The 27,388-nt window shown below is 43.6% G+C and overlaps 2 protein-coding genes and 1 pseudogene across 2 annotated transcripts in view; 1 reads left to right on the top strand and 2 right to left on the bottom strand.

Moving 5' to 3' along the window:
• Positions 1–1,457: 1,457 nt before the first annotated feature.
• On the bottom strand, positions 1,458–15,632 carry Slc22a14 (solute carrier family 22 member 14). The gene is made up of 10 exons (XM_015488933.2): positions 14,929–15,632; positions 14,141–14,244; positions 13,782–13,936; positions 12,614–12,782; positions 7,249–7,369; positions 6,949–7,046; positions 6,511–6,725; positions 4,151–4,259; positions 3,324–3,524; positions 1,458–1,794 (listed from the first exon to the last, which is right to left on the bottom strand). The coding sequence occupies exons 1-10, from the start codon at positions 15,313–15,315 to the stop codon at positions 1,593–1,595; spliced, it is 1,761 nt and encodes a 586-aa protein (XP_015344419.2). The 5' UTR covers positions 15,316–15,632; the 3' UTR covers positions 1,458–1,592.
• Positions 15,129–27,388, bottom strand: part of Slc22a13 (solute carrier family 22 member 13) — a 41,273-nt gene continuing 29,013 nt past the window's right edge. The window contains exon 13 of the transcript XR_007344314.1: positions 15,129–15,167. The gene's annotated coding sequence lies outside the window, so the exon portion shown is untranslated. The remainder of the gene's footprint in view (positions 15,168–27,388) is intronic.
• On the top strand, positions 21,392–27,103 carry LOC107145106 (annotated as a pseudogene).

The raw sequence follows: 27,388 nt of genomic DNA, 5'->3' as shown, positions 1-27,388 counted from the left end.
TTGTCTTCCCTAGAAAACCCTAGAGGTTTGCATTGTTGTGGCAACCATGCTTTGAATTCATTTAGTGTTTGCTTCCACCAAGACTTTAGCAGGATTCCCAGGTTTTTACACTTGTTGCTGGGTTTGGGGCTTGCTTTCATGAGACTGAGTTTTCTGCCCATGTTCTGGGGGCCTAGTCCAGTCCTGAGCTCCTTCACACTCACCATGTACAATCCCTCACACCACAGGCTCATATGCTCTGGTAAATTATGAGCAGCATCCCATGTCAGGGGTGGGGAATATCATAGGATAAGGGGGCTTGGTCTCTTAGTGGTGGAAATATATAAGCCATTGAAAGATGAAGATGAGATGAGAATTTCACATAGCTAGTAATCAGTGACCAAAGAAATGAGAGTCCCAGAGTTCACAGGTATCTGCATGTACCATCACAAGTTCTAGCATTACTTACCTGTCTTTGCACACAGGGAGACCCTTGCTGACATGTTTCATACTATTTAGTGTATCAGAAAAATGTCAGATTTGTGGGAGAGATAATTTATTAATGATATCTAATTTCATAGAATTTTGGCATTTAATTGTCAATGTTACACTAAGACACCTGTATGGTAAGAATAATGTGTGAGATCCCAGGGTCTCGCTATCCTGGCTCCATGAGAACAGATAGGCTTTTCTATCCTCCTCCTCAGAAGCTCCTTAGGAATTAGATCAGAGCTACTCCTTACAAGTTCATAATCTTCCAACAAACTGGGCAAGAGTGGAGGAGATGACTCAGGTACTGACCTCAGGAACTTCCTTGCCCAGGGAAAGATGGTGTCAGAGCCTGACTCCAGGGCTTTCCAGTCTGGCTAATGAATGAGAAGTGCTGGTCCCAACTTGTCTAGCCCCATGCTGGCTGTGGAGGGAAGATTCACCCAGGGCTGTTGGGACTATGACCTAGGGTGTGGGGCTTATCTCAGAGATCAGATAGACTGGAACCCCTAGGAAGGCATTCTCCAGGATGAGGACTGAGATTTGAAAATATCAAAGGAAAACAAGTGAGAAAGCCCTGTGTAATGGGACAAATGGGAGAAGTTCTCATCATTCCTCTCCATTCTGCCCCTGCATGAAGTGCCTATTCTCACCTTGCATTTGAGCTAGGAGCCCAGTACACTAACAGATGTCGAGGCAGAAGGATTGGTTGATACAGAGGCACAGTCAGTCTCACCCTTGCTCTACCTCTAGCACACAGAGACATTGCCCACCCTACCCGCCACACCATCTAGAGAGCGCTTCACTGTCCCTGAGTTTAGCCAAAGACACACTCAGGAGTCTGAGGAGCCTATCTAACCCCTTTCTCCAGGCCAGGGCTTCTGGGTTCTCTGATATAGCCAACTTGGACCTAGCCATCTCAAGACCAACATGGTACCTTTATTGGAATGAATCACAGCCAAGCTCCCCTAGAAGGGGCCATTTTTTTAATCTCAAGGGCTGGCCTCAGAGCAAGACTGATCCTGCCCCCTCCCACTGGGCTGGGCCTGGAATTCATGGCCTGGAATCCACAGTCTCATACCCAGCCACTCATTTCCAACCCGAGATAGTCTGGGGCCTGGCCCTCAGGAAACCTGACTGTCTGTTTCCTCTTCTCTGGATTTCTTCAAGCTAGCGTTGGAGTAATAGTTTGAGTCCATTCTCAGAATCTGGGCATTGTGAATGGTATTCTTTGCCACTTCCTCAGACATATCATCAGGTGTGTCCTCATCGTTCCTCCTCTTCTTGAAACTGCTGTCAGAATGCTGAAGCGAATCTTTCTGTAAGCTGAGACAAAGTGGCTACTTTGAGGCACCTTCAGCCATGCCAGGCTTTGCACTCTGGGAAATGGGGCTTTCTCACTTCCATATGCCCAGGAGGGACCCTTGCCTCCCAGAACAGGCTGGTTCTATCTCCCTGCCCCAGCTAGACCCCTTCCCTTTGCTAGCACTTACTGAGCATCTGCCATATACCAGAACTGCCTCCAACTGCTCTATATGGGATTAATCCTCTCAAAATCCCTATGGAAGAGGAAGTCTGGACTACACGGCTTTACCTCTCTGTGCCTCAATTTCCTCATCTGCAAAAGGGTAACAGGTCCCACTTCACATCTCGTTCATTTGAGGACAAAATGAGAGAAGGTACACATGGAATGAGACCTGGCACATGGTAAATATGCAATGAGTGTTTGCTCTAGTTATTACTATGTTCTTGTGCACATACTAGGAAGTATTAGCACAAAAAATTGAAATCCAGACTCTCTGGCTGCAGAACCCACATTCTCCACTGCTCTGCTCTGTTGTTCATTATATTTCCCTTCTCTACTACAGTGGGGCAACCTCCTATCCACATTTCAGGTTCTACATAAATATCAGTTCCTCTGTGACATTCCTCAACTCCCAAGATAAAGTTCTTCCTTCCCTGGGCAATTACAATAGGTCCTATACATCCACGGTCAGAGACCACTCATGATAACTGTTTGCATATCTACCTCCCTATAAACTATGGTTTCTCAAAGGTGAGAACCTTTGACCTCTGATACCCAGCCTTTGGACAATTCCTTACACTGGTGGTCCAATAAAAGTCTAAGGAGATGGGGAGAGAAGGAGAAGAGTAGAAAGGAAGACAGAGGAAAGCCAGAGGCAGCAACTCCTACAGTATAGAGCAGAGGATACTATAGGACCTCAAGTGACCTCTGCCCCTCACTGCTGCTCAGCTCCCCTCAGGTCCAGGGAGACAGTGATGAACTCTGTTGACCCAAATCCCCAGAAGAGATGGTTCTGCCAATTATGACAAATCTTATCCAGGGGACACTTAGGGAATCAGAGACCAGAACTGCCTAAGGAGATATGGAGTGGAGCTCAGTTCCCAAATGGGGTCCTGGGTTGTTGGGGCTAAGAGTACAAAATCATTAATCAAGGCTGGGTTCTTTAATCCAGAAACATTAATCAAGGCTACTCCCTTGAGGTAGTAGGGACTCAGACAGAAAAGGAGAGTTATTCAGAAAGACAATTCCAAGTCAGTCCCCTGTGTCTGGGGAGGGAAAGATGCCAAGGTACCTCTGGAGTATCTCTGGAGAGCAGTGCTCCAGTCCAGACAGGCAAATGAAGCAGGGAAGAAGAGAGCCAGGCGGGGTAGGAGCTGTCAGAGGCTGGACTGGACCTCAATGAGTGGCAGTACCTATAGATCTGGGAACACTGCTATGGACATAGGGTGTTCCTGTTATCCCAGGCCCTCTGGCCAAGGGGCCAGGATGGACAGTGCCTGACATATTCTCACTGCCAAGGGCTTTAAATCAGGGGGTCTCATACACTTACCTTGCTCTTGAAAATTGCTCCATACTGTCAGAGAGGAGCTGGTTTTGTGTTTCCGGCAGCAGGGCGGAAAAACACAAGGCTGCGATAGAGGAGATGAAGCAGAGAAAAATGGGCAGGAGGGCTGGGAGCTGGCTGATGATCGTCAGGGACAAGATGGCTCCACCTGATGAGGCCAGAGACACCAGCCCCAGACCTGTAGACCTGAAAAGTGGCAATGAGAGCTGGTCTGGAAGGCTCGTCAGGCCCACAGACCAGGTAAGATAGGGGAGAAGCTACCTGGCGCTCCACACCCTTCAGTCTCCACCCATCCCAGCTCATTGGGTGGCTAGGGGGGAGTTTAGTTCTCCATGGATTTCAAGTAGGTAGTAATTCTAGCCCTCTTTTATGGGTATCAGGAGTAAGAGAGGTAAGAACCACAGGGTACTGTGTAGATATGCAGGGAGCGGTTCTGGGTATACAGGAAGACATAGCTGCTGTCACGGAGAGCTCTTGCAGGGTCGGGGCTGAGCCTCAGGTGGCCCAAACACATTCCATCCAGTCAGTGAGTTGTGAGGCGGAGACTGGAGTCAGACCCACCCAACCTGGAACCCAGCTCTACCACTTGCTGTGTCTCACCTACAACAAGTACCCTTATCTCTTTGCTTTAATTGTTTAAAACATGGTTAATGGTGGCATTTGGGAGATCTTCTGAGGGCTAAGTGAGGTCATCCTTGTGAACTGCTTAGCACCAGGAGAACGCTCAATCTTAGCTGCTATATTAATATTGTCATTGTCCCATACTACCCCTCCATGGTCTCCATGGCTCCCTCATCTACCAGACCCCATACCTGACGATGGTGGGGAAGAGCTCAGCAGTGTAGAGGAAGACCACAGAGACACTGGTGGCCAGGCTGAACTGTCCAAGCACAAGCACCAAGATTATGGCGGATTTTAGACCTGTGTCCAGAAAACACAGCTACCTAAGGCTGGGGCCATCTTCCCCTCAGTCCCCATCAATCCTTGATCCCTCACAGAAAGCATCTGAGCAATCCACCCCTACCACCTGGTCAGCTGTCCAGCAGACTCAGGCACTCTGTCCAAGGAGGATCAATCTGTAGAGGCCCAGCCAGGCCAGAAGTTAGCATATCTGCTATAGGAGAATTGACCAGGAAGTCGGAGATACTACACTGGAAACCCAAAGGCCCCTCAGGCCACCCACCACCTTGCTGGGCCGAGCCCCCATATCTCTGCCTTTAGGGCTGTCTTTATTCTACATCCTCAAACAGCTGTAGCTTACCATACCCCACCCACCTGCTCCTTGGCCATCACTTGCACTAGGCTTCCCACTCAGGGTTCCCATCTGTGCTCTGCAAGGTGACCTGGGCAAGGATGTTTGGTCCCTGGGGTCTGCATGGCTGGGATTGGTCCTAAACACTCCAGGATGCCTGCCTATGGCAGCTAGACATGTGCTCTGAAGGAGAAACAAAAGACTCAGCATCTGGGGGAGTGTCCCTCAGCAAGTGCAGTGGGGCTGGAGCCCTTGTTCACTGCCTGCCAGGTTACCAGCTCTTCCCTGTCACCCCCCCTGCAGGGTCCTGCCCCAGCTCCACTTCCCACCTTTCTTGGCTCTGGGATGAAATCAAGATTGACAACTTTTCTCTATTAGGGAGTCTGTTCCTAGGTGCTCTCATGTGGGAGACTGACTAGCACGTGACCGTGTCTGACTCCCCTGCTGACTAGTGTGGCATCTGGTGTCACACTGTAATCTGGATAGCCCCGGTCTTCTAGGGTGCGAGCAACTGTGTCTTCGTGCATGGGCGTGCCTTCCTATATCCCCATGGGTTGAGCTACGCTCACCTGTTCCTTTGTAATATTACCCCTTGCCCTGTTTGGGATAGAATGTTCATGAAGCTAGAGAGAGAGAGAGAGAGAGAGAGAACGCGCACACGCACACACACACACACACACACACACACACGCTGACCCCTTTTATTGAGGAGAAGCTATTCAAATGAGGCAAGGGATCAGTTTTAAGGGGGCTGAGTCTAGCTTCATGATGTCCACTGTCAGCAGGTTGACTGACATCTAGGAAGGCCACACCCAAGGACAACAGTAAGAGAAAGGGACACACAAAAGGCATTTCCATGGAACATTCTATCCCAAACAGGGCAAGGGTAATATTACAAAGGAACAGGTGAGCGTAGCTCTACCCATGGGGATATAGGAAGGCACGCCCATGCACGAAGACACAGTTGCTCGCACCCTAGAAGACTGGGGCTATCCAGATCACAGCGTGACTGCCAGATGCTGCACCAGTCAGCAGGAGAGTCAGACACAGTCACGTGCTAGTTGGCCTCCCATACTCTCACAATCTAAGAAATTTAAATGTTTCTGCTTGTTTTTTTTTTTAAACCACCAAGCAGTAGAAATCTAATCATAAATTTGTTCAACCATTTTGTTTTAGTCCATCAACATCTGCCAACATTTGGGAGGGGAAGAATCTCAACAGAGGACATACAATTCCAGCACCCAGAGAAAGGGAGGAAGCACCAGGAAGGGCAGACCCCAGATATTGCCTTCCCTGCCTGGGCCCCAGTCGCTGAAGGGGCTTCCTGGGGTCAGCAATTCCAAGCAGGTGTATACTGACCCTGCAGTCCTGTGTGCTGCAACCCAAGATCCTGGGACATGTTCATTGTCTACGGCTCTTTGAAATATTGAAAATACTGCTAGCTATCCCCTTCCTCCTTTGGGTTGCATTTGTGCACAATTTTTAGTGAATAGGTTATTCCTGAAGTCACAGATAACAACATGTATTTCCCAATCAGAGGGGCTATAAATGAGAGGCAGAGCCTGGGATAGCAACTGGAGGAGTATCTGTCTTCATTCATTCACATTGAACCACTAGATCTGCTTCTGATGTGGGCTGGAATCAGGTGGTGAAGGTGGTCTGCCCTCCCACATAGGGATGATTTCTCTGAACAGCACACCCTCCTCTCTAAGGCCTCTGAGAGTGTATGGGTGTCCTGTCTTGAGGACTCCCACTTGCAACCTGATCCTTAGGGGCTAGGCCTCCTCAGGGTGGGTAAGCTGTGCCTGCAGAAAGCTAAATCCTGTGTGCCTAGCTGGCTGGCCAGGATAGGAGCCAGCAGAGGGGTTTTGAGGAAGCAGGAAAGTTGGAGGTGGCCTATCCGGGCAGGGTGGGCTATACCTTGGGGGAGGAAAAGCGTAAGAAAGCACATGAAGGCGGTTTGGATGAGAATCACAGCCAGGCTCCATTTCCTCCCCATCTGTTCAAGGAGAACGATGCTGCACAGCCGGGCGGGCACCTCCAAGATACCAGGGATCGCCTGTCTGAAGTGGATGCTCACTCCAAAATCTCTCAACTTGAGACTCAGTGTAAAATAGCTGTAACTGATGGTAAGCCTGGAACACACATGCAGAGAGAGATGGCGCCAGGAACAGAGTCAGAGGCTGAGCAGAGAGGGGCAGGGTAGGATTGGAGAAAAGAAATAAGCACAGGGACCTGCAAGAAGCGTCCCCCTAGGCCCTGCTCCTCTTGCAGCCTGATCCTCCCCTATAGCCCTCCCAAGAGCTCGAGGCTGGAATATCAGTTTTCTATCCCTGCCAGCCAGCCCTAAATACTCACCACACGCAGCCCATCACCAAGGTCACCTTACAGAGGTATCTATTGCTGTAGAAGTCTAGGACAGAGGCCTTAGTCACCTTCTTTCCAGGCAGCTGCAGCTACAGGACAAACAGGAACAGCCAGAGGAAGGCCTGAGACCCCCAGCAGGCTCCCCACCCCCACAGGATCCACAATGCTCACCCTATCCCCAACAGCACTTAAGCTGGCTCTGGCCTTGCCCCGTTATCATCATTCACCTGGAAGGATGAGGGTCTTCCCCCAGCCCACTGCCTGGCCCCACTCCTGCCCCAAAACTCTTACCTCTTCCAGCAGGTTGAGAGGAATGGTCTTCTTGTTGACCTCAGCAGCGTAGCACAACACCTCCTTGGCCTCTTTCACCTTTCCTTTCATCATCAGCCACCGTGGGGACTCTGGGAGAATCCTGTGTTGCCCACCCCTCTTCTTGTCATTCCAGGATGCCCCAGAGAGCCAAGATGACCCCATCCTAGCCTCGGCTGTGGCCATCTTGCTCCAGCACGAGGTGACTGAGGTGCCTCCAAGGTCACTGCCAACCTCAGGATGCCCTCTGCCCCTCCCTGGCAGTCAGTCCTTCCTCTAAGATACACACAGCCCCCACAGCTGCTCAGTGACACCCAGTCACTTGCTGCCTTCACCCTCAGTCATCTCTAAGAGCTCTCTTCTTTCCTACCTCAGGGGTCGTCCCCATATGCCCACATGTGCCGAGGAATGTCTTCCATGCCCATATCCTCTATGAGATCCCTCCTTGTCACAGTTGGGGTTCTTGCTGTTCCCTCTCTGTCTCCTTAACAGCCTGAAGAGTATGGGGGAGGGGCCAGGACCCTGGATCTGACCCAAGAGCCGAGCACCCTACCTGGGTGAATGGAGGGGTGAGTGAACCTCTCTGCTGTGTCCCATCTCTCCCCTGCCACACCTTGCTGTCTTTGACCTCAGACTACCTTGCCACACTCTTTTTTCCTAATCCTCTTTGGCTGTCAGAATTCACACAGGTTCCCAGCTAAAGCACAGATGAAGTTCTGGGAATTATGCTCTGCGCCTTTGTATCATCTTGTTTAATCTCTACCCAGCCCTGGACCTATGTGATAATCCCATTTGATTCTCAGCCTCAAGGAGTAAGGACTTGGCCCAGGTCACAGAGGCAGAGCTGGTAAAACCTGGGTCCCTGTCTAAGGCATTCTCTACAGAGCTGTGCCACTGCCCTCTACCCACTTCTCACACTGTCACTGCCTCCAGAGCCTGGACTCTGTGGCTGATTGTTGAAAATACACCCAGGACCCTGGAGACCACTTTATCTACACTGCTCCTACCCTCTTCCAGCAGGGTCCAGCAATTAGGCATTCTTTTCCACTGTAAGACTATGGAACTGTCCTTGTGAAAGCCCCTATGGCTTCAAAGAAGATAGGGGATTTGATGGCATGCCCACTAGAAAATAAGAATTTAAAAAATCAACTCTCAAGGACAGAGAGAATGGGAAAGGACACAGTAGGAGAGAGATAACAGTGAATTGAAGCTTAAAAGTGGATAAGAGAACTTCTGACTGAGCCAACTGAGTGGTCTGAATGTCTATGTCCTCCAAATTCACAAATTGAATCTTTTCCCCAGTGCAAGAGTAGTAAGAGCTGGGACCTTAAGGAGACAACGAGGTTACATGGGCAGCACCCTCATGAATGGGATTAGTGGCCTCATAAAAGAGGCCCAAAGGGAGCTTGCTTGTCCCTTCTGCCATGGGCAAACACATAGATGGTTCTTTTCCATGAGAAACAGGCCCCAACCAGACACCAAATCTGCTGGGTCTTAATCTCAGGCTTCCCAGCCTCCAAAGCTGAAGTGAGAAGCTTATGTTTATAAACTAATCTAAAGTATTTTTGCAGCCTGACAGACTGACACCCAAGCACAGCCTGTGTTATATGGAATGCTGTGGGAGATACAGTGGACTGTCCTGGCCCTACAGGACTCTGAGCACCCAGTTCCCACAAATGGGACTATTCGTTCCCCCTGCATTGTGCACCTAGAACATAAGGAAGGCCAAGGAATCAAACACAGAGCAGGGGCAAGGGCCAAGGACAGATACAGGAGTTAAGAGAAAGTTCTCACAATGACAGCTAGAGTCCCAGCCACAAGTTTCAGTGGGGAGCACAGCAGCTGGAGCCTGGCCATGGTCCAGCTTTGGGATCCTCCGAGAACCAGCAGCCGCCCAACAGGAGTGATTCTCAGAGTGTGGTCATCAGAGCAGCCTGAGCAATGCAGATTCTCAGGCGTCACCTGGGCTTGCAAATGCAGAAACTGAGAGAGATGTCTAGCCCCTACCCCCACATCTTAACAAGCTTCCATATGATGCTGATGTTCTACACAGATTTAAGATCCATTTCCCTAAAGGTCACCAGCCACTTAGCTGCTCCTCATGATTTCCCTTTAGTTCCTTAGTGACTCTCTTAAATATAAAGGAATGACCCAGGATGGCTGGATATTGAAGAAAACCTCCCAAATTTAAGAGGATGCAAACCAATCAAACATAAAAGAAAAGAATAATCCAGAAGGACATAGATAATATGGAGAATGGGAGCTGGGCGCATTGGTTCACACCTGTAATCCCTGCAGCTTGGGAGGCTGAGACAGGAGAATCTCGAGTTCAAAGTCAGCCTCAGCAATGGCAAGGCACTAAGCAACTCAGTGTAGACCCTGTCTCTAATAAAATACAAAATAGGTGCCCTGGTACAAAAAAAAAAAAAAAAAGATAATGTAGGGAATGGGGGGGGGAAGAAAATTAAATTCTAACTTGTATTCTTCAAGAACATCTGAGATGTTTTGCAATTTCATATTCATGAAGTTTCAAATGCTACTGAGAAAAAGAAATCAGAGAATAAGGAATCACAGTGTAACCAAATGGTAAGTGAACTTTTCTGTTCTGGGATTTCAGCAGCAGCTCCCAAATCTGGGAACAATGGACAAAAAAAACCTCATATTCTAAAGATACATTAGGGAGAGGAGTTGCTAAAAAAAGAGAGAGATAAAAAAGCCACATGATGCAGTGGACCAGTGGCCGTTCATGGAAGTGAAAGGGTCTTGAATATCTTCTCTACCCCATGTTCTCATCCACTCCAGCCAGGCCCAGGGGAGTCCAAGCAAACTCCATAGGTAGATTTGGGATTCTTTTCCAGAAAGGGGGTCTTGCTTTCCCACTCTCTGGCTGGAGTTAGAAACTTGAGGTCTTGCCCTGGTACTCTAGATAGTGAGAGGGTTTGTGGGAGGACAAACAAGTGTCTCCTGAAGTTCGAGGGCTACACAAACTTAGAGAATGGTGTCATCTCTTATCTGGCTAAGAGGAAGGCAGTAAGTTGGTGAGAGCCACCGTGGCGGGGGGTGGGGGGCTGAGGGACAGTAAGATTTTTGGCCAAGTGAACCCTGCAGTCTTGCAGGCATGTCATGTGCCAGGGTGAGGAGACTTCTACAGGAAGAAGGTGTGGATTGAACTGCCAGCAACAGGAGTTGGGGCAGGGGATCACAAAGAATGCAAGACCATTAGGAAACGCCAATGCTCAGAAGATCCACTGGAAATCTGAACATCTTTCCTCCAGAGGATACTGACAGCTCATCACAGCTCCTGTCACACAAGTGTTTGGTCTCTTTTCTCTGATGCCCCATCCCCTTCCTAGAACCTGGAAAATCAAAGCAGGAAGAGGATGGTGAGGAATGATCTCATTGCCTTAGGCCACTAGCCTGAGCAGGGGCCAGGGAGCTGCTGAGGATTTGATACAAGCTGAGGTTTCAAGTTGGATTGAACTGGATTTTTTAGTGTCTGAAATTAAGTCTTTATTATCAAAATGAGACTTATTCTAGTAACTAAGAATGACTAGAAAGAGATAGTATCTGCCCAAAATATTGCCACATGTCAGGGAAGGGACAGCTGGTGGGACATGTCTAAAGACTGTAGATGAAAAAAACATCTCCCAGAGAATTCAACCCATTAAAAACTCCAGTGCTCTGAGTGCGTAGGGCTACTAAGACATCTACCAGCAGAAAGAGCTAAGAGTTCAGAGTGATGCCTTCTAAGAAAGGAACCAGGGACTATGATAGGGAGAGGATACCAGAAACTTATTTTTTATTGCAAACCTTTTTGCATTATTTAGTTTGTAATCATATTCTTCTGTTACATTAATTAACATTTCCAAAAATGTTTTTTAGGTCAAGTTATGCATGAACCTCAGTTTCCCAGCTACAAGATGAAGACATGGCACCTGGCATCAGATGGTTCCCACATTCCTTTAGGCATCTCAAGGACTGTCAAAGCTGGTCTCTAGCTTCTACAGAACTGGGAAAGCCCCTGAGCCACATCCATGCTCTCCCTCCTAACTAGTAAACCCAACTCCTATAATCCATTATGTGTATAGCGCAGTAGTTAAAACACACAGAGGCAATGGATGTGTAACTGATGTGATTCTGCAATCTGTATTTGGGGTAAAAATGGGAGCTCATAACCCACTGGAATCAAAGTGTGAAATATGATATATCAAGAATTATGTAATGTTTTGAACAGCCAACAATAAAAAATTAAAACAAACAAACAAACAAACAAAAAACACACAGAGGCTTTGGAGCCAGATAAACTGAGTTAAAATCCCAGGTCCCCCACTTTTGAGTTATGTGACCTTGGACAAATTATTTGAAGCCTCAGTTATCTACCCTAATGCTCATCTTTCAGGGTTATCAAGATTAAATGTGCCAGGCATGGTGGTACACGCCTGTAATCCCAGCAGCTTGGGAGGCTAAAGCAGGAGGATCGCAAGTTCAAAGCCAGCCTCAGCAATAGCAAAGCATTAAGCAACTCACTGAGACCCTGTCTCTAAATAAAATATAAAATAGGGCTGGGGATGTGGTTCAGTGGCTGAGTGTCCCTGAGTTCAATCCCCAGTACAAAAAAAAATTTTAAAAAAAAGATTAAATGTGGTAATTTCAATATTAAATTTGGAGATTCCTTCACACAGAACTGTCTAACCCTTAACAAGTGAGTTATCTCAACTCCCCTCCTCTCACCTCTGTGGCCTTCTGTTCCTTTAATTTACCCACTGCCCACCATCAACAGTGCCCTCTCATTCCTGCTTCACTCCCCTCCTAACCCCTCCAAGCTTTGATCCACCCATGGTCCCTTCATAGCTCCAGTCTCTCAGGGGCCTGTCTGTGCCTCCTACAATGGAAAACCCCAGACATCCTCTCCTGCCTGCCTCCGCTGCCCATGCACACCATCCCCTCCCCCTCTCCCAAATCAGCTGTTTCCCAGGTGGCTCCTTTCCTTCCACTTCTACTCACTTCTTTCCACTCCTGCCATTCTATTGAAGTCACCTCAAGAAGGTCATCAAGGCCAGCCTGCCCTTCCTCACTCACCTCTCCTGCCTTGACCCTGACCATTCCCTGACCTTGAGCTTTGTCCTTTAGCACTCTTCCTCCTGGTCTCCCCATATCTCTCTGACATCTTTTTAGGGTGTCCTCTGAGGGGAAGGTGAGCACTGGGGTTCCAGAGGCTCTGCTCCTCATCTCCTCCACATGCATCTTTCCCAGGGGAGCACTGCCATTCCCACATGAGGACCCCCCACACCCTCCGTCTGTGCCCATCAGACCCAGCCTCATGAATGCCCTGAACTCATTTGCTCACCAAATGTAGGAGATGAGGGGGAACACGGGTACCGCGCCCACCAGAAACAGCATCCGCCAGTGGGGAAGGTTGTAGGCGAGCCCCATCAGGAACATGATCCCCACAGAGAAAAAGCAGTGCTCCAGGATGACGGCATGGGCCCGGTGTTCCCCCACAAGCCACTCAGTGACTGTACGGAAGTAAAAGGACAAAATGGTGCTCAGCTCAGGGTCCCTGGGGCTGCCCCCGATCCCTGGCATGTCAACAGTGGCTCTTCGACCTTTTTATGACTTAACTCCATCCTGTTGGCTTCCAGTAGGTTGGTGCCAGCCCACCCTTGCTCCCTGAAGTCCAAGACACCCCTCAAAACTAGACAGACCACTTCTGTGAATCCCCACCAGGGCACATGCTGGGCTTCCCAATACACACCTGCCTTCCATCTCTTCTCACCCTGTTGCCTCTACCCTTGCTGCCTGATCAGTGCCTATTCCGGGAACTGTGTGCCTCACATGGCCTGTCTCATAGCCAGGCAAGGAATCACTATCTTGCCTTAGAGCAAATTAGTGTTTTGGTCACCTAAACATGTTCCCTCTGTCAGGCTTCCAATAAGAAGTCTTTTGCCAGAGAAACTGGAGCATACCAGGAATTGCAGGTATAAGAGTCTAGGCACCAAACCTTATGAGGGTAGGATATAAATGTATGCAGACTGGGGACTTTTAATACCACCTCGCCTGCATTGAAATCCAGCTCCTTACTCCTGTAGGACCCTGAGAAAGTTGGTTAACTCTGAGATGAAATATCTTCTTCAGCTAAAGGAATGATAGAATAGTGCCTACCAAAGAGTATTGTTGGGATGAAATGAGCCAATACAGATAAAAAGGCTCAGCAGCTCCTTGACCCTTAAGGGTTCCACATATATAAGCTGTGTTGGGGGACAGGGTACATAAGGGGAATGTGAGGGACACAGGGGACTAGAATGGAGGACAAGGGTGGAAGGGTAGTCTGAGCACTGGTTCTCTGACATCTCCAGGCAGCAGGAATGGAGAGTCTTTCCACTCCTACCTTCCCTGATGAGGCCTACGTCATGTTGGCTCCCAATCCTTTTGGCTGCCAGCCCACTCTGGTCCCACTCCCACCTTGCCTGGGGTCCCTGCTCCCATCCCACTCAGCTCTTAAGGCCCAGTCTCACCTAAAGTCAGGCTGACAATGGCATAGCCCATCACAGCCTGGGAGACACCAAAGCGGAAGAACAGGTACTGGTGAAAGCTGTTCACAAAGGCTGTCCCGAAGCCAAAGAACATCAGCCCCAGCAGTGACAGTAGGATGGTAGGGTAGCGGCCCAACCTACAAGCATTGAGGGGAGGCTGCACCAAGTGCCCACCTCCCTAGCTGGCCCCCAGCTGGACACCTGAGCCAGGCTCTGAGCTGTCCCAGGCCCCCAGAGCACCCCTACCTTTTCCTCCCCAAGCCTGGGATTCTTCAACTCTGAATGCCCTCAGGTAGAAGGCAGGGCATCCCAGGGACCAGAGGGAACTCCAGGAGACTCACTTGTCACTTAATAACCCGAAGATGAGAGACCCTATCAGTTGGCCCGTCATGAACATGGTCTGCACGGTTTCCTTGTCCAGTTCCTTGCCACACACCAGGTCAAACTGGGGGTTAGATACAGGGATTGGCCACAGTCCTCTCACCCAGGATCAGCCTTTTGAATCCAGAGACTGACCCTGGCTTGGGTGGACTTACAGGCAGAGGGCACCTGTGGTAGGGGTAGGTAATTGTGTGTGCAGAGTGCCTCAGCTCCATTATGTCTGTATCTCACCCTGTGCCTAGCAGACCCTGGGAGCTAGGCCAGGAGAGAGGGACCAGGCACAGGCCAAGAAGTGGTATGGATAGGGAGGTAACCATGCACAGTCACAGATCACTGAAGATCCTTTCCAAAACACAGGTGCTGGTCATGTCTGTGCTGGAAAAGATCTCGGGTTATGAAACCCTGTGAGAGATACCTGAGAGAAGTTGCTTCTTTCCCATCCCTATCTTCTATGAATTCACAGGGCAGAGCCACAACCTTGGAAGCAATTCCCTGATCAGATAGAAAACTCTGCCATCCATCACCTGTCTCTATCCCCAAATGCACTCTAGCTTCCTGTCTAAGCAAGGCATGGTCAAGGGTGGACATTAGGAATCCTGATTTTCTGTCCAGGTCCCACCTCTGCAGGGAAACTTCAAAGAATTTCTGACCCTCTTTGAGCCTCAATTTCCCCACCTGCTCAGTAAGAGTGGGCCATGTCTATAGCATGGTGTGGGGACAGCTTCAGACAACCCAGGACAAAACATACCTCACTGATCAATGATCGCCTCTTGGACTCAGGGTAGATCCATCCATCTTCGCATGGGTCTGTGATGTTGAGGCCAAACTGAATGATGGACTCCAGATCCCAGGACACGGGCAAGTACATAAGACATGTCAGGAAACTGCCATTGTGTGCTCGGGGCAGGGTCAGGTTCATTTGCTCAGCCTCTGAGAGGTTGGGGTCCAATGCCAGGATCCAGCTGGTGTTGCAATAGGGCTTCTCTTCTGAGAACACAAAGTGGTCAGCAAACATGAAGAAGGACGACATGATGTTGGGAATAAAAGTGAGGACTATTAGCCTCCACTGGAATGTGCCAAACTCCCCCACTGCATCCAGGACATCAGCAAACTTGTCATCCTTCTTGGTATCCATGGCCCTCAATCTGCGTAACAGAGCGTCGAGGGAGCAGGAATAGGAAGACCCTGAGGTCCCCTGCCTGTTCGAGCTTCCGGAAACCTGGAATTCATTCTCTGTCCCAGAGTCCTTTTCTCTCGAAATCTGTTTGAAAAAGGGATGCAGTTCAGTCTCCTGTCACCAATTCCTAGACATCAGACACCAGCAATGGGAGCCACTTACCAGAACTTGGCCTCTGGCTTGGAACTACGTGGAGTCCATGGTTTCCTCCTTTTCTTCTACAGTTTCTTAGTTCATATAGAGTGTTCTCTCCCACCCACTTTGGCTAAACCATCCCTGGATCATCATAAATATCATCATAAATATTTATGGCCCCAACAATGGAGCATCTAAGTGCCTCAAACAAACCTTTCTCAACTTCAAAAATCAAATAGACCATAACACAATAATACTGGGTGACTTTAAGACACCTCTCTCACTACTGGATAGATGTTCCAAACAAAAACTAAACAAAGAAACAGAACTAAATAATGCAATCAATGATTTGGACTTAACAGACATATATAGAATATTTCATCCATCAATGAGTACACTTTCTTCTCAGCAGCACATGGATCCTTCTCTAAAATAGACCATATCTTATGCCATAAAGCAACTCTTATCAAATATATAATACCCTGCCTCCTATCAAATCATAAAGGAATGAAATAAGAAATCAATGATAGAATAAAAAATAGAAGCTACTCTAACACCTGGAGACTAAATAATAAGCTATTGAATGATGAACGGATGACAGAGAAATCAGGGATGATATAAAGAATACTTACAGGTAAATGAGAATAATGATATAACACATCAAACTCTCTGGGACACCATGAAGGCAGTGCTAAGAGGAACATTCATTGCTTTGAGCTCATTCATTAAAAGAATAGAAATTCAACAAATGAATAACTTAACATTATACCTCAACGCCCTAGAAAAGAACAAATCAACCCCAAAGCAGCAGAAGACAGGAAATAATTAAAATCTGAGCTGAAATCAATGAAACTGAAACAAAAGAAACAATTCAAAAAATTGACAAAAGTTTGTTCTTTGAAAAAATAAATAAAATTGATAAACTATTAGCCATGCTAATGAAAAAAGAAAACCCAAATTAATAAAATTCATGATGAAAAAGGGAAATATCACTACTGAAATATAGAAGATAACTAGAAACTATTTTGAAAATTTATACTTCAATAAAATAGAAAATCTGGAAGACATCAACAAATTTCTAGAGATGTATGAACTACCCAAACTGAACCAGGAGTATATACACAATTTGAACAGATCAATCTCAAGTGATGAAATAAAGGATGCCATCAAAAGCCTACCAACTAAGAAAAGTCCAGGGCCAGAGAGATTATTAGCCAAATTCTACAAGACCTTCAAAGAAGAATTAACACCAATACTTCTCAAATTATACCAAGAAATAGAAAAGGAGGGAACCCTTCCAAACTCATTCTATGAAGCCAGTATCACCCTGATACCAAAACCAAACAAAGACACATCAAGGAAAGAAAACTATAGACCAATATTCCTGATGAACACAGATGCAAGAATTCTCAATAAAATTCTGGCAAATTACATACAAAAACATATTAAAAAGATAGTGCATCACAATCAAGTGGAGTTCATCCCAGGAATGCAAGGTTGGTATAACATATAGAAATCAATAAGTGTAATACATTACATCAATAGTCTTAAAGAGGGCTGGGGTTGTGGCTCAGCAGTAGAGCACTCATTTAGCATGTGCAAAGCCCTGGGTTCAATCCTCAACACCATATAAAAATAAATAAATGAAGGTATTGTGTTCAACTCCAACTAAATAATAAATATTAAAAAAATAGTCTTAAAGACAAGAATCATATGATCATTTCAATAGATGTAGAGAAAGCATTTGGCAAAATACAGCACCTCTTCATGTTCCAAACATCAGAAAAACTAGAGGTAGTAGAAACATACCTCAACCTTGTCAAAGCTATCTATGCTAAGCCCAAGGCCAACATCTTTCTAATGGAGAAAAATTGAAAGCATTCCCTCTAAAAACTGGAACAGGACAAGCATGCCCTCTTTCACCACTTTTGTTCAACATTGTCCTTGACTCTAGCCAAAGCAATTAAAAGAAGATTAAAGGGATACAAATAGGAAAAGAAGAACTGAAACTATCACTATTTGCCGATGATATGATTCTTTATTTAGAAATTCCAAAAAATTCCACCAGAAACATTCTAGAACTAATAAATGAATTCAGCAAAGCAGCAGGATATAAAATTAACACCCATAAATCAAATGTGTTTCTACACAAAAGTGATGAATCCACTGAAAGAGAAATTAGGAAAACCACCCGATTCATAATAACCTCAAAAAAAATTTAGGAATCAATCTAACAAAAGAGGTGAAAGACCTCTACAATGAAAACTATAGAACATTAAAGAAAGAAATTGAAGAAAACCTTAGGAGATTGAAAGATCTCCCATGCTCTTGGATAGGCAGAATTAACATTGTCAAATGGCCGTACTACCAAAAGTGCTATACAGATTTAATGCAATCCCTACAAAAATCCCAATGACATTCTTCATAGAAATAGAAAAAGCAATCATGAAATTCATCTGGAAAAATAAGAGATCCAGAATAGCCAAAGCAATTGTTAGCAAGAAAAATGGAGCCGGAGACTTCATAACACCAGAAATTAAATTATACTACTGAGCCATAGTAACAAAACCAGAATGGTATTGGCATCAAAAACAGATACATAGACCAATGATACAGAAGGGAAGACCCAGAAAGAAAACCACTAAATACAGTTATCTCATACTAGACAAAGGCACCAAAAACATACATTGGAGAAAAGATAACCTCTTCAACAAATGGTGCTAGGAAAATTGGAAATCCATATGTAGCAAAATGAAATTAAACCCCTAACTCTCACCCTGCACACAAAATTCAACTCAAAGTGGATCAAAAACATAGGCACTAGAACAGACCCTGCACCTAATAGAAGAAAAAGCAGGCCCAAATCTCCACCATGACAGCTTAGGAAATGACTTCCTCAATAAGTCTCCCAAAGTTCAAGAAGTGAAATCAAGACTCAATAAATGGGATGAAATCAAACTAAAAAGCTTCTTCATAGCAAAGGAAACAATCAATATTGTGAGGAGAGAGCCTATATAATAGGGAAAAAAATCTTAACCACACACACCTCAGATAGAGCACTAATCTCCAGGATACATTTAAAAAAAAAAAAACTCAAAACTTAACACCAAAAAAAAAAAAACAACCCAATCAATAAATCAGTCAAGGAACTGAACAGACACTTCACAGAAGAATAAATACAATTGATCAACAAATATATAAAAAAGTTCATCATCTCTAGCAATTAGAGAAATGCAAATCAAAACTATACTGAGATTCCATCTGACTCTAGTCAGAATGGCAATCATCAAGAATACAAGCAATAAGAGATGTTGGTGAGGATGTAGAGAAAAAGGTACACTCATACATTTATGGTGGGACTGCAAATTGGTGCAACCACTATGGAAAGCAGATTCCTAAGAAAACTTGGAATGGAACCACCATTTGACCCAGTCATCCCACTCCTAGTTTTATACCCAAAGGACTTAAAATCAGCTTACTACAGTGACCCAGCCACATCAATGTTTATAGCAGCTCAATTCACAATAGCCAAACTATAAAACCAACATAGGTGCCCTTTAACAGATGAATGGATAAAGAAACTATGGTGTATATGTACACAATTGAATATTACTCAGCCTTAAAGAAGAATGAAATTATGGCATTTGCCAGTAAATGGATGGAACCAGAGAATACCATGCTAAGCAAAACAAGCCAATCCCAAAGAACAAAAGTCCAAAGGTTTTCTCTGATATGTGGATTCTAATTCACAATTGGGATGGTGGGGAAGGGAGAATAGAGGTAATTTGGACTAGACAGAGGGGAGCAAAGCAATTTGTGATATAAGTGAGAAATTCAGAAAAAGCAATAGAGATCATAAGTAAGAGCCATTCAGAAATTATGGAGCTGAATAACTCAATAAATAAAAAATACAGATGAGAGCCTCAAAAACAGACTCAATCAGAAAGAAGAAAGAATTTGTGAGCTTGAAGGCAGGTCTTTTGAAATATCTCAGATTAAAAGAAGAAAAAAGGCTTAAATTAATTTAAAAATTAAATTAAATTAAAATTAAATTAAAAAGGCTTTGAGATTTTGGGATACCAGAGAATAAGCAACATTTATACTATTGAGGTTCTAGAAGGATATAAGAAAGAAAAAAGGTATGGAAAACATATTCAGTTAAATAATTGCTGGAAACTTTTAAAATCTTGGAAAAGATATAAATGTGCAGGTCCAGAAAGCCCAAAGGATCCAAAATAGATTTGACCAAAAAGACCCTCTCTGAGGTATATTATTGTCAAGCTGCCAAAAATACAAGAAGTGAGAATTCTAAAAGCAGAAAGAGAAAATGATCAAGTCATTTATAAGGGAATCCCCAATTGAATAAAGGTAGTTTTCTCAGCAGAATATTTTCAGAGTAGCAGAGAATGGAATGAAATATTCGAAGTCCTGAAGTTAAAGGAAAAAAAATCCAGCCAACAATACTATACCTAGGCAAAGCCATCCTTTGAAAAAGTAAAGCTGATCCATGATAAGCAAAATCTGAAAAAAATTATCACCATTAGACTAGCCTTACCAGAAATGTTTAAGGGAGTCTTAAATTAAAAGCAAAAGAATGACAACTATCATCACAAAGATACATCAAAGTACAAAATTTAACACTAGAACAGACACACAAAAGAGAAAGAGACAAGTGTCAACCTATCAATATAGAAAACCACTAAACTACAAAGATGAACATGAGATGAAGAAAGGAATAAAAGATGTACTAAACAACAAGAAAACTTTAACAGAATGAGAGGCGTATGCTCTTATTTATCAACAATAATTGTGTTGGTCAGTTTTTTCATTGCTGTGACTTAAAGATCAGATAAGAACAATTTTAGGAAAGGAAAAGTTTACTTAGGGGCTCACAGTTTCAGAGATGTCAATCCATAGACACCAGGATTCATTCCTCAGAGCTCGAGGTGAGGCTGAACATCATGGTGGAAGAGTGTGGCAGAGGGAAGCAGCTCTCATGATGATCAGAAAGCACAGAGAGAAACTCCATTCTTCATATACAAAATATATACTCCATAGCTACACACCCAATTAACCACTTCCTCCAGCCACACTCCACACCTGAGTCCAGTTACCACTCAATTAATCCCATCAGGGAATAATTCACTAATTGAGTTAAGACTCTAACAACCATTTCTGCTCCAAACCTTCTTGGGTTGTCTCACACATGAGCTTTTAGGGATACCACATCCAATCCATAATATTCTGCCCCTGGCCCCCCAAAGCTCACACTTATCTGACAATGTAAAAATACACTAAGTTCATTCCCAAGAGTGCCCATACTCTAACAGTTCCAAGATTGCTCAAAGTTTAAGTCCAAAGTTCTTCTCTGAGGCTCAAGGCAATCTTACAGTGTAAGGTCCTAGAAAATTAAAAGCAATTTATAAGCATTCAATATATAATGGTACATAATAGACATTTTCATTCACAAAATTACAGGCATAGAAAGAAGGGATAGGACCAAAGGAAGACCAAAATCTAACTAGTCAAACAGGTCCTGTAGCTCCACTTCTGGCACCTGGAGTGCATGGCATTGTGATGCTCTGTCCAAAGGGCTTCTGCAGATCCACCCTGTGGCCTTGTTGGTTGCATCCCAAGTGGCCTTTCTGTTCACTTGTCTACTCAATTCCTGCAGCTTTCCTAGAATAAGGTCCCATGTTACTGGCATTTCTTAATCTTGGGGGTCTCCACTACAGCTTTGGCTTCCTCCTCAAATCTGTAAACATTGCCCTGTAAGGGGCTGCCTGCAGGGACTCCAACTCTGTTGAACTTTTCTGGTCTCCCAGACCTTCCTTTGAAAACTTGGTGGAAGCCTTCAGGACCCCCTAATTCCAGCATCCTGCATTCCAGATCCAGCAACATGTTGTTGTTGCCAAGGTCTGCCACCGTTTTGAGCAGGCTTCCAGGAATCCTGGCTGCATCAGCCCTTGACTGCCTGGTTGACGAAGTATGTTGAAAAAACTTCCTAGCCCCCTTTGTGCAAGAAGTTTTCCCCCAACGGTCTTGTCTCAAGAGAATTTTCACTTTTACTCTCTTTAGCCAGAGATGGATGTGATCTTGCTAGCACCTGAGATGCCTCAAGCCATCTTTCTTAAGACTTTGTCTCTGGGCAAAGTCTTTAGCATTTCTTTAAGGGCAATAATATCTTTAACAACTGCAAATTTCTTAGCCCTAGTTTTACTCCCATCTTTTAAGTCCAAGTGTTTTTTTCAAATATTTCTGCTCTACTTTCTGATCCTGAATAACACAATAAATTTGGCTAAAAGCCACCAGGAATATCCATGCTACCTCCTGAATGCTATGCTGCTAGAAATTTTTTCCATCAGATTAAGAAGTCCATCACTTTTAAAATCAGCATCACAGAAAGTCTCAGGAGAAGGGCAAAATGCAGATGACTTCTTAGCCAGAACATAATAAAAATGGCCTCTACTCCAAATTCCAAGAGAGTCTTCCTCTGAACCCCCTTGAGCCCCATTCTTACTGTCCATGGTCCTATTAGCATTCTGGTTTCTGAGTTCCCACCAGAATTGGCCATTAAGCTCTGCTTGCAACAATCTAAAGCATTTCCAGCTTACACTGCTAAACATCTTAAAATTCCTCCCACCAATTTCAAAAAACTTAAAAAGCTTCTGAACCACATGGTCAAGTTAGTCATAGCAACAACCCCACTTCTTGTTACCAATTTCTGTTTTAGTCAGCTTTTTCACTGCTGTGACTAAAAGACCCAACCAGAACAATTGTAGAGGACGAAAGGTTTATTTAGGGGCTCACAGTTTCAGAAGGGTTCAGTCCATAATGGCTGACTCCATTCCTCTGGGCTCAAGGTTGAGGCATATCATCATGGCAGAAGAGTGTGGCAAAGGCAGCTCACATGATGATCAGAAAGCAGGGAGAGAGACTCCACTCACCAGATACAAAATATATATATACCCCATAGCCATGCCTCCAATGAGACACTTCCTTCAGCCACTCCCCACCTGACTTCAGTTACCACTTAGTTAAACCCAGAAGGGATTAATTCACTGATTAGGTTAAGGCTATAACCCAATCATTTTTCCTCCAAACCTTCTTTCATGGTCTCACACATGAGATTTTGGGAGATACCACATCTAAACCATAACAATAACCTCGAATATCAAATTCAATTCCCCATTTAAAAGACTATCTGGACCTGGGGGAATAGTTCAGTGGTAGAGTGCTAGCCTACCATGTGCTAGGCCCCTGGTTTCCATTCCCTGCATTGCCAAAAACAAAACAAAACAAAAAGATAGAGACTGACTGAATACGTTTTTTTTTTTTTTAAATGAGATCCAGAGATATGCTGCCTAGAAGAAAATTCACCAGTAAGAATGCATATAGGCTGAAATGAAGAAATAAAAAAAGATATTCCATGCAAATGGAAATTAAAAATTGGAAGGAACAGCTATACTTACATCAATACACTTTAATTCAAAAACTATAAAAAGACAAAGAAAGTTACTATATAATGATAAAGTGATCAATTGGTCAAGAAGAAATAATTATATGTATATATGTACTCAATACTGGAGCATCAAATTACATAAAGCAAACAGTGTTAGATCTAAAAGGAGAGATAGACAAATACAATAAAGTGACTGAAACACCCACTTTCATCCACTGATGGATCACCAAGACAAAAAATCAACAAAGAAATATCAGAGTTAAACTGTAGGCCATATGGACCTAACAAACATTTAAAGAACATTTAATTCAACAGCTGCAGAATAGACTTTATTCTCGTTAGCATAAGGAACATTCTCCAGGATAGATGACATGTTAGGACACAAAAACATGTCAGAAAATTTTTTTTAAATGTAATCATAACACATATCTTCTCTGAGCACAATGGAATAAAACTGGAAATCCACAATAAAATAAAATACTCAGGAATCAACAAAAGAGATAAAAGACCTCTATGCTGAAAACTATAGAACACTAAAGAAAGAAATTGAAGAAGATGTTAGAAGTTGGAAAGATTTCCTACGCTCTTGGATAGGCAAAATAATATCATCAAAATGGCCATATTACCAAAGCGCCATACAGATTCAATGTGATTCCAATTAAAATCCCATCACCATTTCTTATAGAAATAGAAAAAGCAATCATGAAATTCATTTGGAAAAACAACAGATCTAGAATAACCAAAGCAATCCTTAGTAAGAATAGTGAAGTAGGAGGCATCACAATACCAGGCCTTAAACTATACTACAAATCTTTAGTAACAAAAACAGCATGGTATTGGCACCAAATTAGATATGTAGACTAATGGTACAGAATAGAAGACACAGAGACAAACCCACAAAAATACAGTTATCTCATACTAGACAAAGGTGCCAAAAACATACATTGGAGAAAAGATAGCCTCTTCAACAAATGGTGCTGGGAGAACTGGAAATCCATATACAGCAAAATGAAAATAAACCCCTATCTCTCACCATGCACAAAACTCAAAGTGGATCAAGGACCTAGTATTTAGACCAGAGACTCTGGACCTAATAGAGGAAAAAGTAGGCCCAAATCTCCATCATGTCGGATTAGGCCCTGACTTCCTTAACAAGATTCCTAAAGTGCAAGAAATAAAATCAAGAATTAATAAATGGGATGGACTAAAACTAAAAAGCTTCTTCTCAGTAAAGAAACAATCAATAAGGTGAACAGAGAGCCTATATTTTTGAAGCAAATTTTTGCCACAGGCATGTCAGAGCACTAATTTCCAGGATATATAAAAAAACTCAAAAAACTTAACACCAAAAAACTAAACAATCCAATCAATAAATGGGCTAAGTAGCTGAGCAGACACTTCTCAGAAGGAGATATACATTTGATCAACAAATATATGAAAAAATGCTCAACATCACTAGTAATTAGAGAAATGCAAATCAAAACTACTCTAAGATTTCATCTTATGCCAGTCATAATGGCAGTTTATCAAGAATACAGAAAACAATAAGTCCTGGTTCCCCCTGACCAAATAACAACCCTCTCTGAAACCTCAGTGGTGCCTCATATAAATTCTGATGTTGGGATCTAAATTTATTCCCTACCTTTAAATGTTAAGCCATGTAGATCATTAACCACTATTTGCCTTTGTATTATGCTTCTCAAAATTCTGTTATCTGTAAATTCTCAGGACACCCCCCTTTTTCAAATTTTTGTGCTATAAAACTGTGTTCCTAGAGAGCTAGGATACTAATCTCTAGCCCAGGATTTTCAGGAAAGACAGTCCTGGCTAGCTCCAGTACACCAACACAAGCTTGCTTTAATTTGATTTAAAATTGGAGTCGGCAGTCTTTTTTTTGCATCGGAGTTTAACACTGATACCAAAACAAGACAAGAAAAGCTAACTTCTAACAATATCCCTAATGAACATAGATGCAAAATTTTAAGCAAAACACTAGCAAATCAAATCCAACAGCACATAAAAAAGAATATACACCATGACCACCAAGTGGAATTTCTCCTAGAGATATAAGGATGATTCAACATATGCAAATTAGTAAATGTAATAATCACACCAACAAAATGAAGAATAAAAAATTGTATGATCATCTCATCAGTTGCAGATAAAGCACTTAATAATATTAATTGAACATCCCTTCATAATAAAAATCTTCAACAATTAGATGTAGAAGGAATGTATTTCAGCATAATAAAGTCTATATATGGCAATCCCACAGCCTATAGCATACTAATGGGGAAAAACTGAAAATATTTCCTCTAAAATCAGGAGCAAGCCCAGGGTGTTCACTTTCACCACTCTCAATATAGCATTAGAAGTCTTAGCCACAGCAATAGGAAAAGAGAAGGAAACAAGAGTCATCCAAATAGAAAAGGAGGATGTCAAATAATCCCTGTTTGCACAAGACATGATATTATATAGAGAAAAACCTAAAGACTTCACCAAAAAATACTGTTAGAACCTCTAAACAAGTTCAGTAAGGTCATAGGATACAAAAGCAACCTACAAAAATAAGTAGCATTTTTATACAACAATTATGAAAGGGAGAAAAAAAATTGACATGATTCTATTTACATTATCTACAAAAATAAAGTAAAATAAAATACATAGGAATAAATTTAATACAGGAAATGAATGATCTCTAAAATGATAATTACAAAATATTGATAAAAGAAATTGAAGAGGACATACAAAAAATGGAAAGATGTCCAATTTTCACATATTAGAAGAATATTGTTAACACTAGACATCTATCTGCTCTCAGAGAACCATTTCTGCACCTACCGTGGCCACCTTTGTGGAGCTCAACACTAAAGCCAAGATGTCCATTTTGGGTCTGGACACCTAGAAGTCTCCCCCAGGCAGAGTCAAAGAAGGTGGCCAATGATGCAAGACATCGCCACATATACTGTGCGTATTCTATGAAAATGAGGTGAGAGAAGCCATCCAGAAGAAGATCCAAGAGAAGCTGGTGACACAGGAGGACTTCTTTATTGTTAGCAAGTTGTGGTGCACCTTCTTTGAAAGAAACCTTGTAAAGGAAACCTATTAGAAGACCCCCACAGGCTCTGAAACTGGACTATCTGGGTATCTATCTTACTTACTGGCCCCAGGGATTTCAGTCTGGGAAAGACTTATTCCCCAAAGATGATAAAGGCAACAACCTTATCAGTAAAGTAACATTCTTGGATGCCTGGGAGGTCATGGAAGAGCTGGTAGATGAGGGGTTGGTGAAATCCCTTGGTGTCTCCAACTTCAACCACTTCCAGATGGAAATAATCTTGAACAAGCCTGGACTCAAATATAAACCACTGACTAATCAGGTCGAGTGTCACCCACACCTCACTCAGGAGAAACTGATCCAGCATTGTCACTCCAAGGGCAACACTGCCATACCCTATAGACCATGGGCCAAACCAGAAGTCTTCCAGGTCACTACTGGAAGACCCCAATATTAAAGCGATTGCTGCAAGCAAAAAAAAAAAAAAACAAAAAACAAAAAACAAATCCCTTGGCCCAGGTTCTGATCTAGTTATAGATCTAGAGGAATGAATTCCCAAGTCTGTGACATCAGAATGCACTGTTGAGAACTTTCAGGTTTTTGACTTCAAATTGAGTGATGGGGATATGGGCACCCATACTTAGCTTCAATACAAACTGGGGTGTGGGGGGACATGTCCTGTCTGACCAGGCTCATTGGGTGGAATACCCCCTCAATGCTGAATCTCCTGATGAGACATCTAGTGGATTCATTCTCTTCACTGAACTGGAACTTGTTCCCCTTTAAGGCCTATGTTAGCCTATGTGAAATCATACTGTGCCTGACCTTGTTATAGGTCAGAATCTAAGCAAGGTTTATTAAAAATTTTTTTAGTGGTGCATTATAATTATACATAATGGGATTCGTTATGCCCTAATCATACATTCACACAACATGGGTTACCCAATCTCCTCAATCTCCTTCCCAGAACCTTCCTTTACCACTCCTCCTCCCTACCCCTAGGCAAGGTTTTATTTAGATCCATATGTTGAACTAGGAGATTTATCATAGAGAAGTATGACTCAGATGAGCCTAATTTTTCCACTTTTTTTTATCTGACCAATGTTTGTTTAACAACAGGATCTCTGCTAACATCGAGGATGCAAAAATGAAAAGAATTAAAAAACAATAAAAGTTAAAAAGATAATATTGTTAAAACATCCACAGTATCCAAAGTGATCTGCAGATTCAATGTAATTCCTATCAAAATATTGATGACATTCTTCATAGAAAAAAGAAAATTCATATGGAACCATATAAGACATGGAATAGTCAAAGCAATCTTGAGCAGAGGAACAAGCTGGAGGTATTATAATATCTGACTTCAAAATATACTA

Source organism: Marmota marmota, unplaced genomic scaffold (genome assembly GCF_001458135.2).
Source record: "Marmota marmota marmota unplaced genomic scaffold, marMar, whole genome shotgun sequence".
NCBI lineage: Eukaryota > Metazoa > Chordata > Mammalia > Rodentia > Sciuridae > Marmota > Marmota marmota.
Note: the sequence above shows the minus strand (reverse complement) of the source record. Positions and strands in the feature narration are given on the sequence as shown.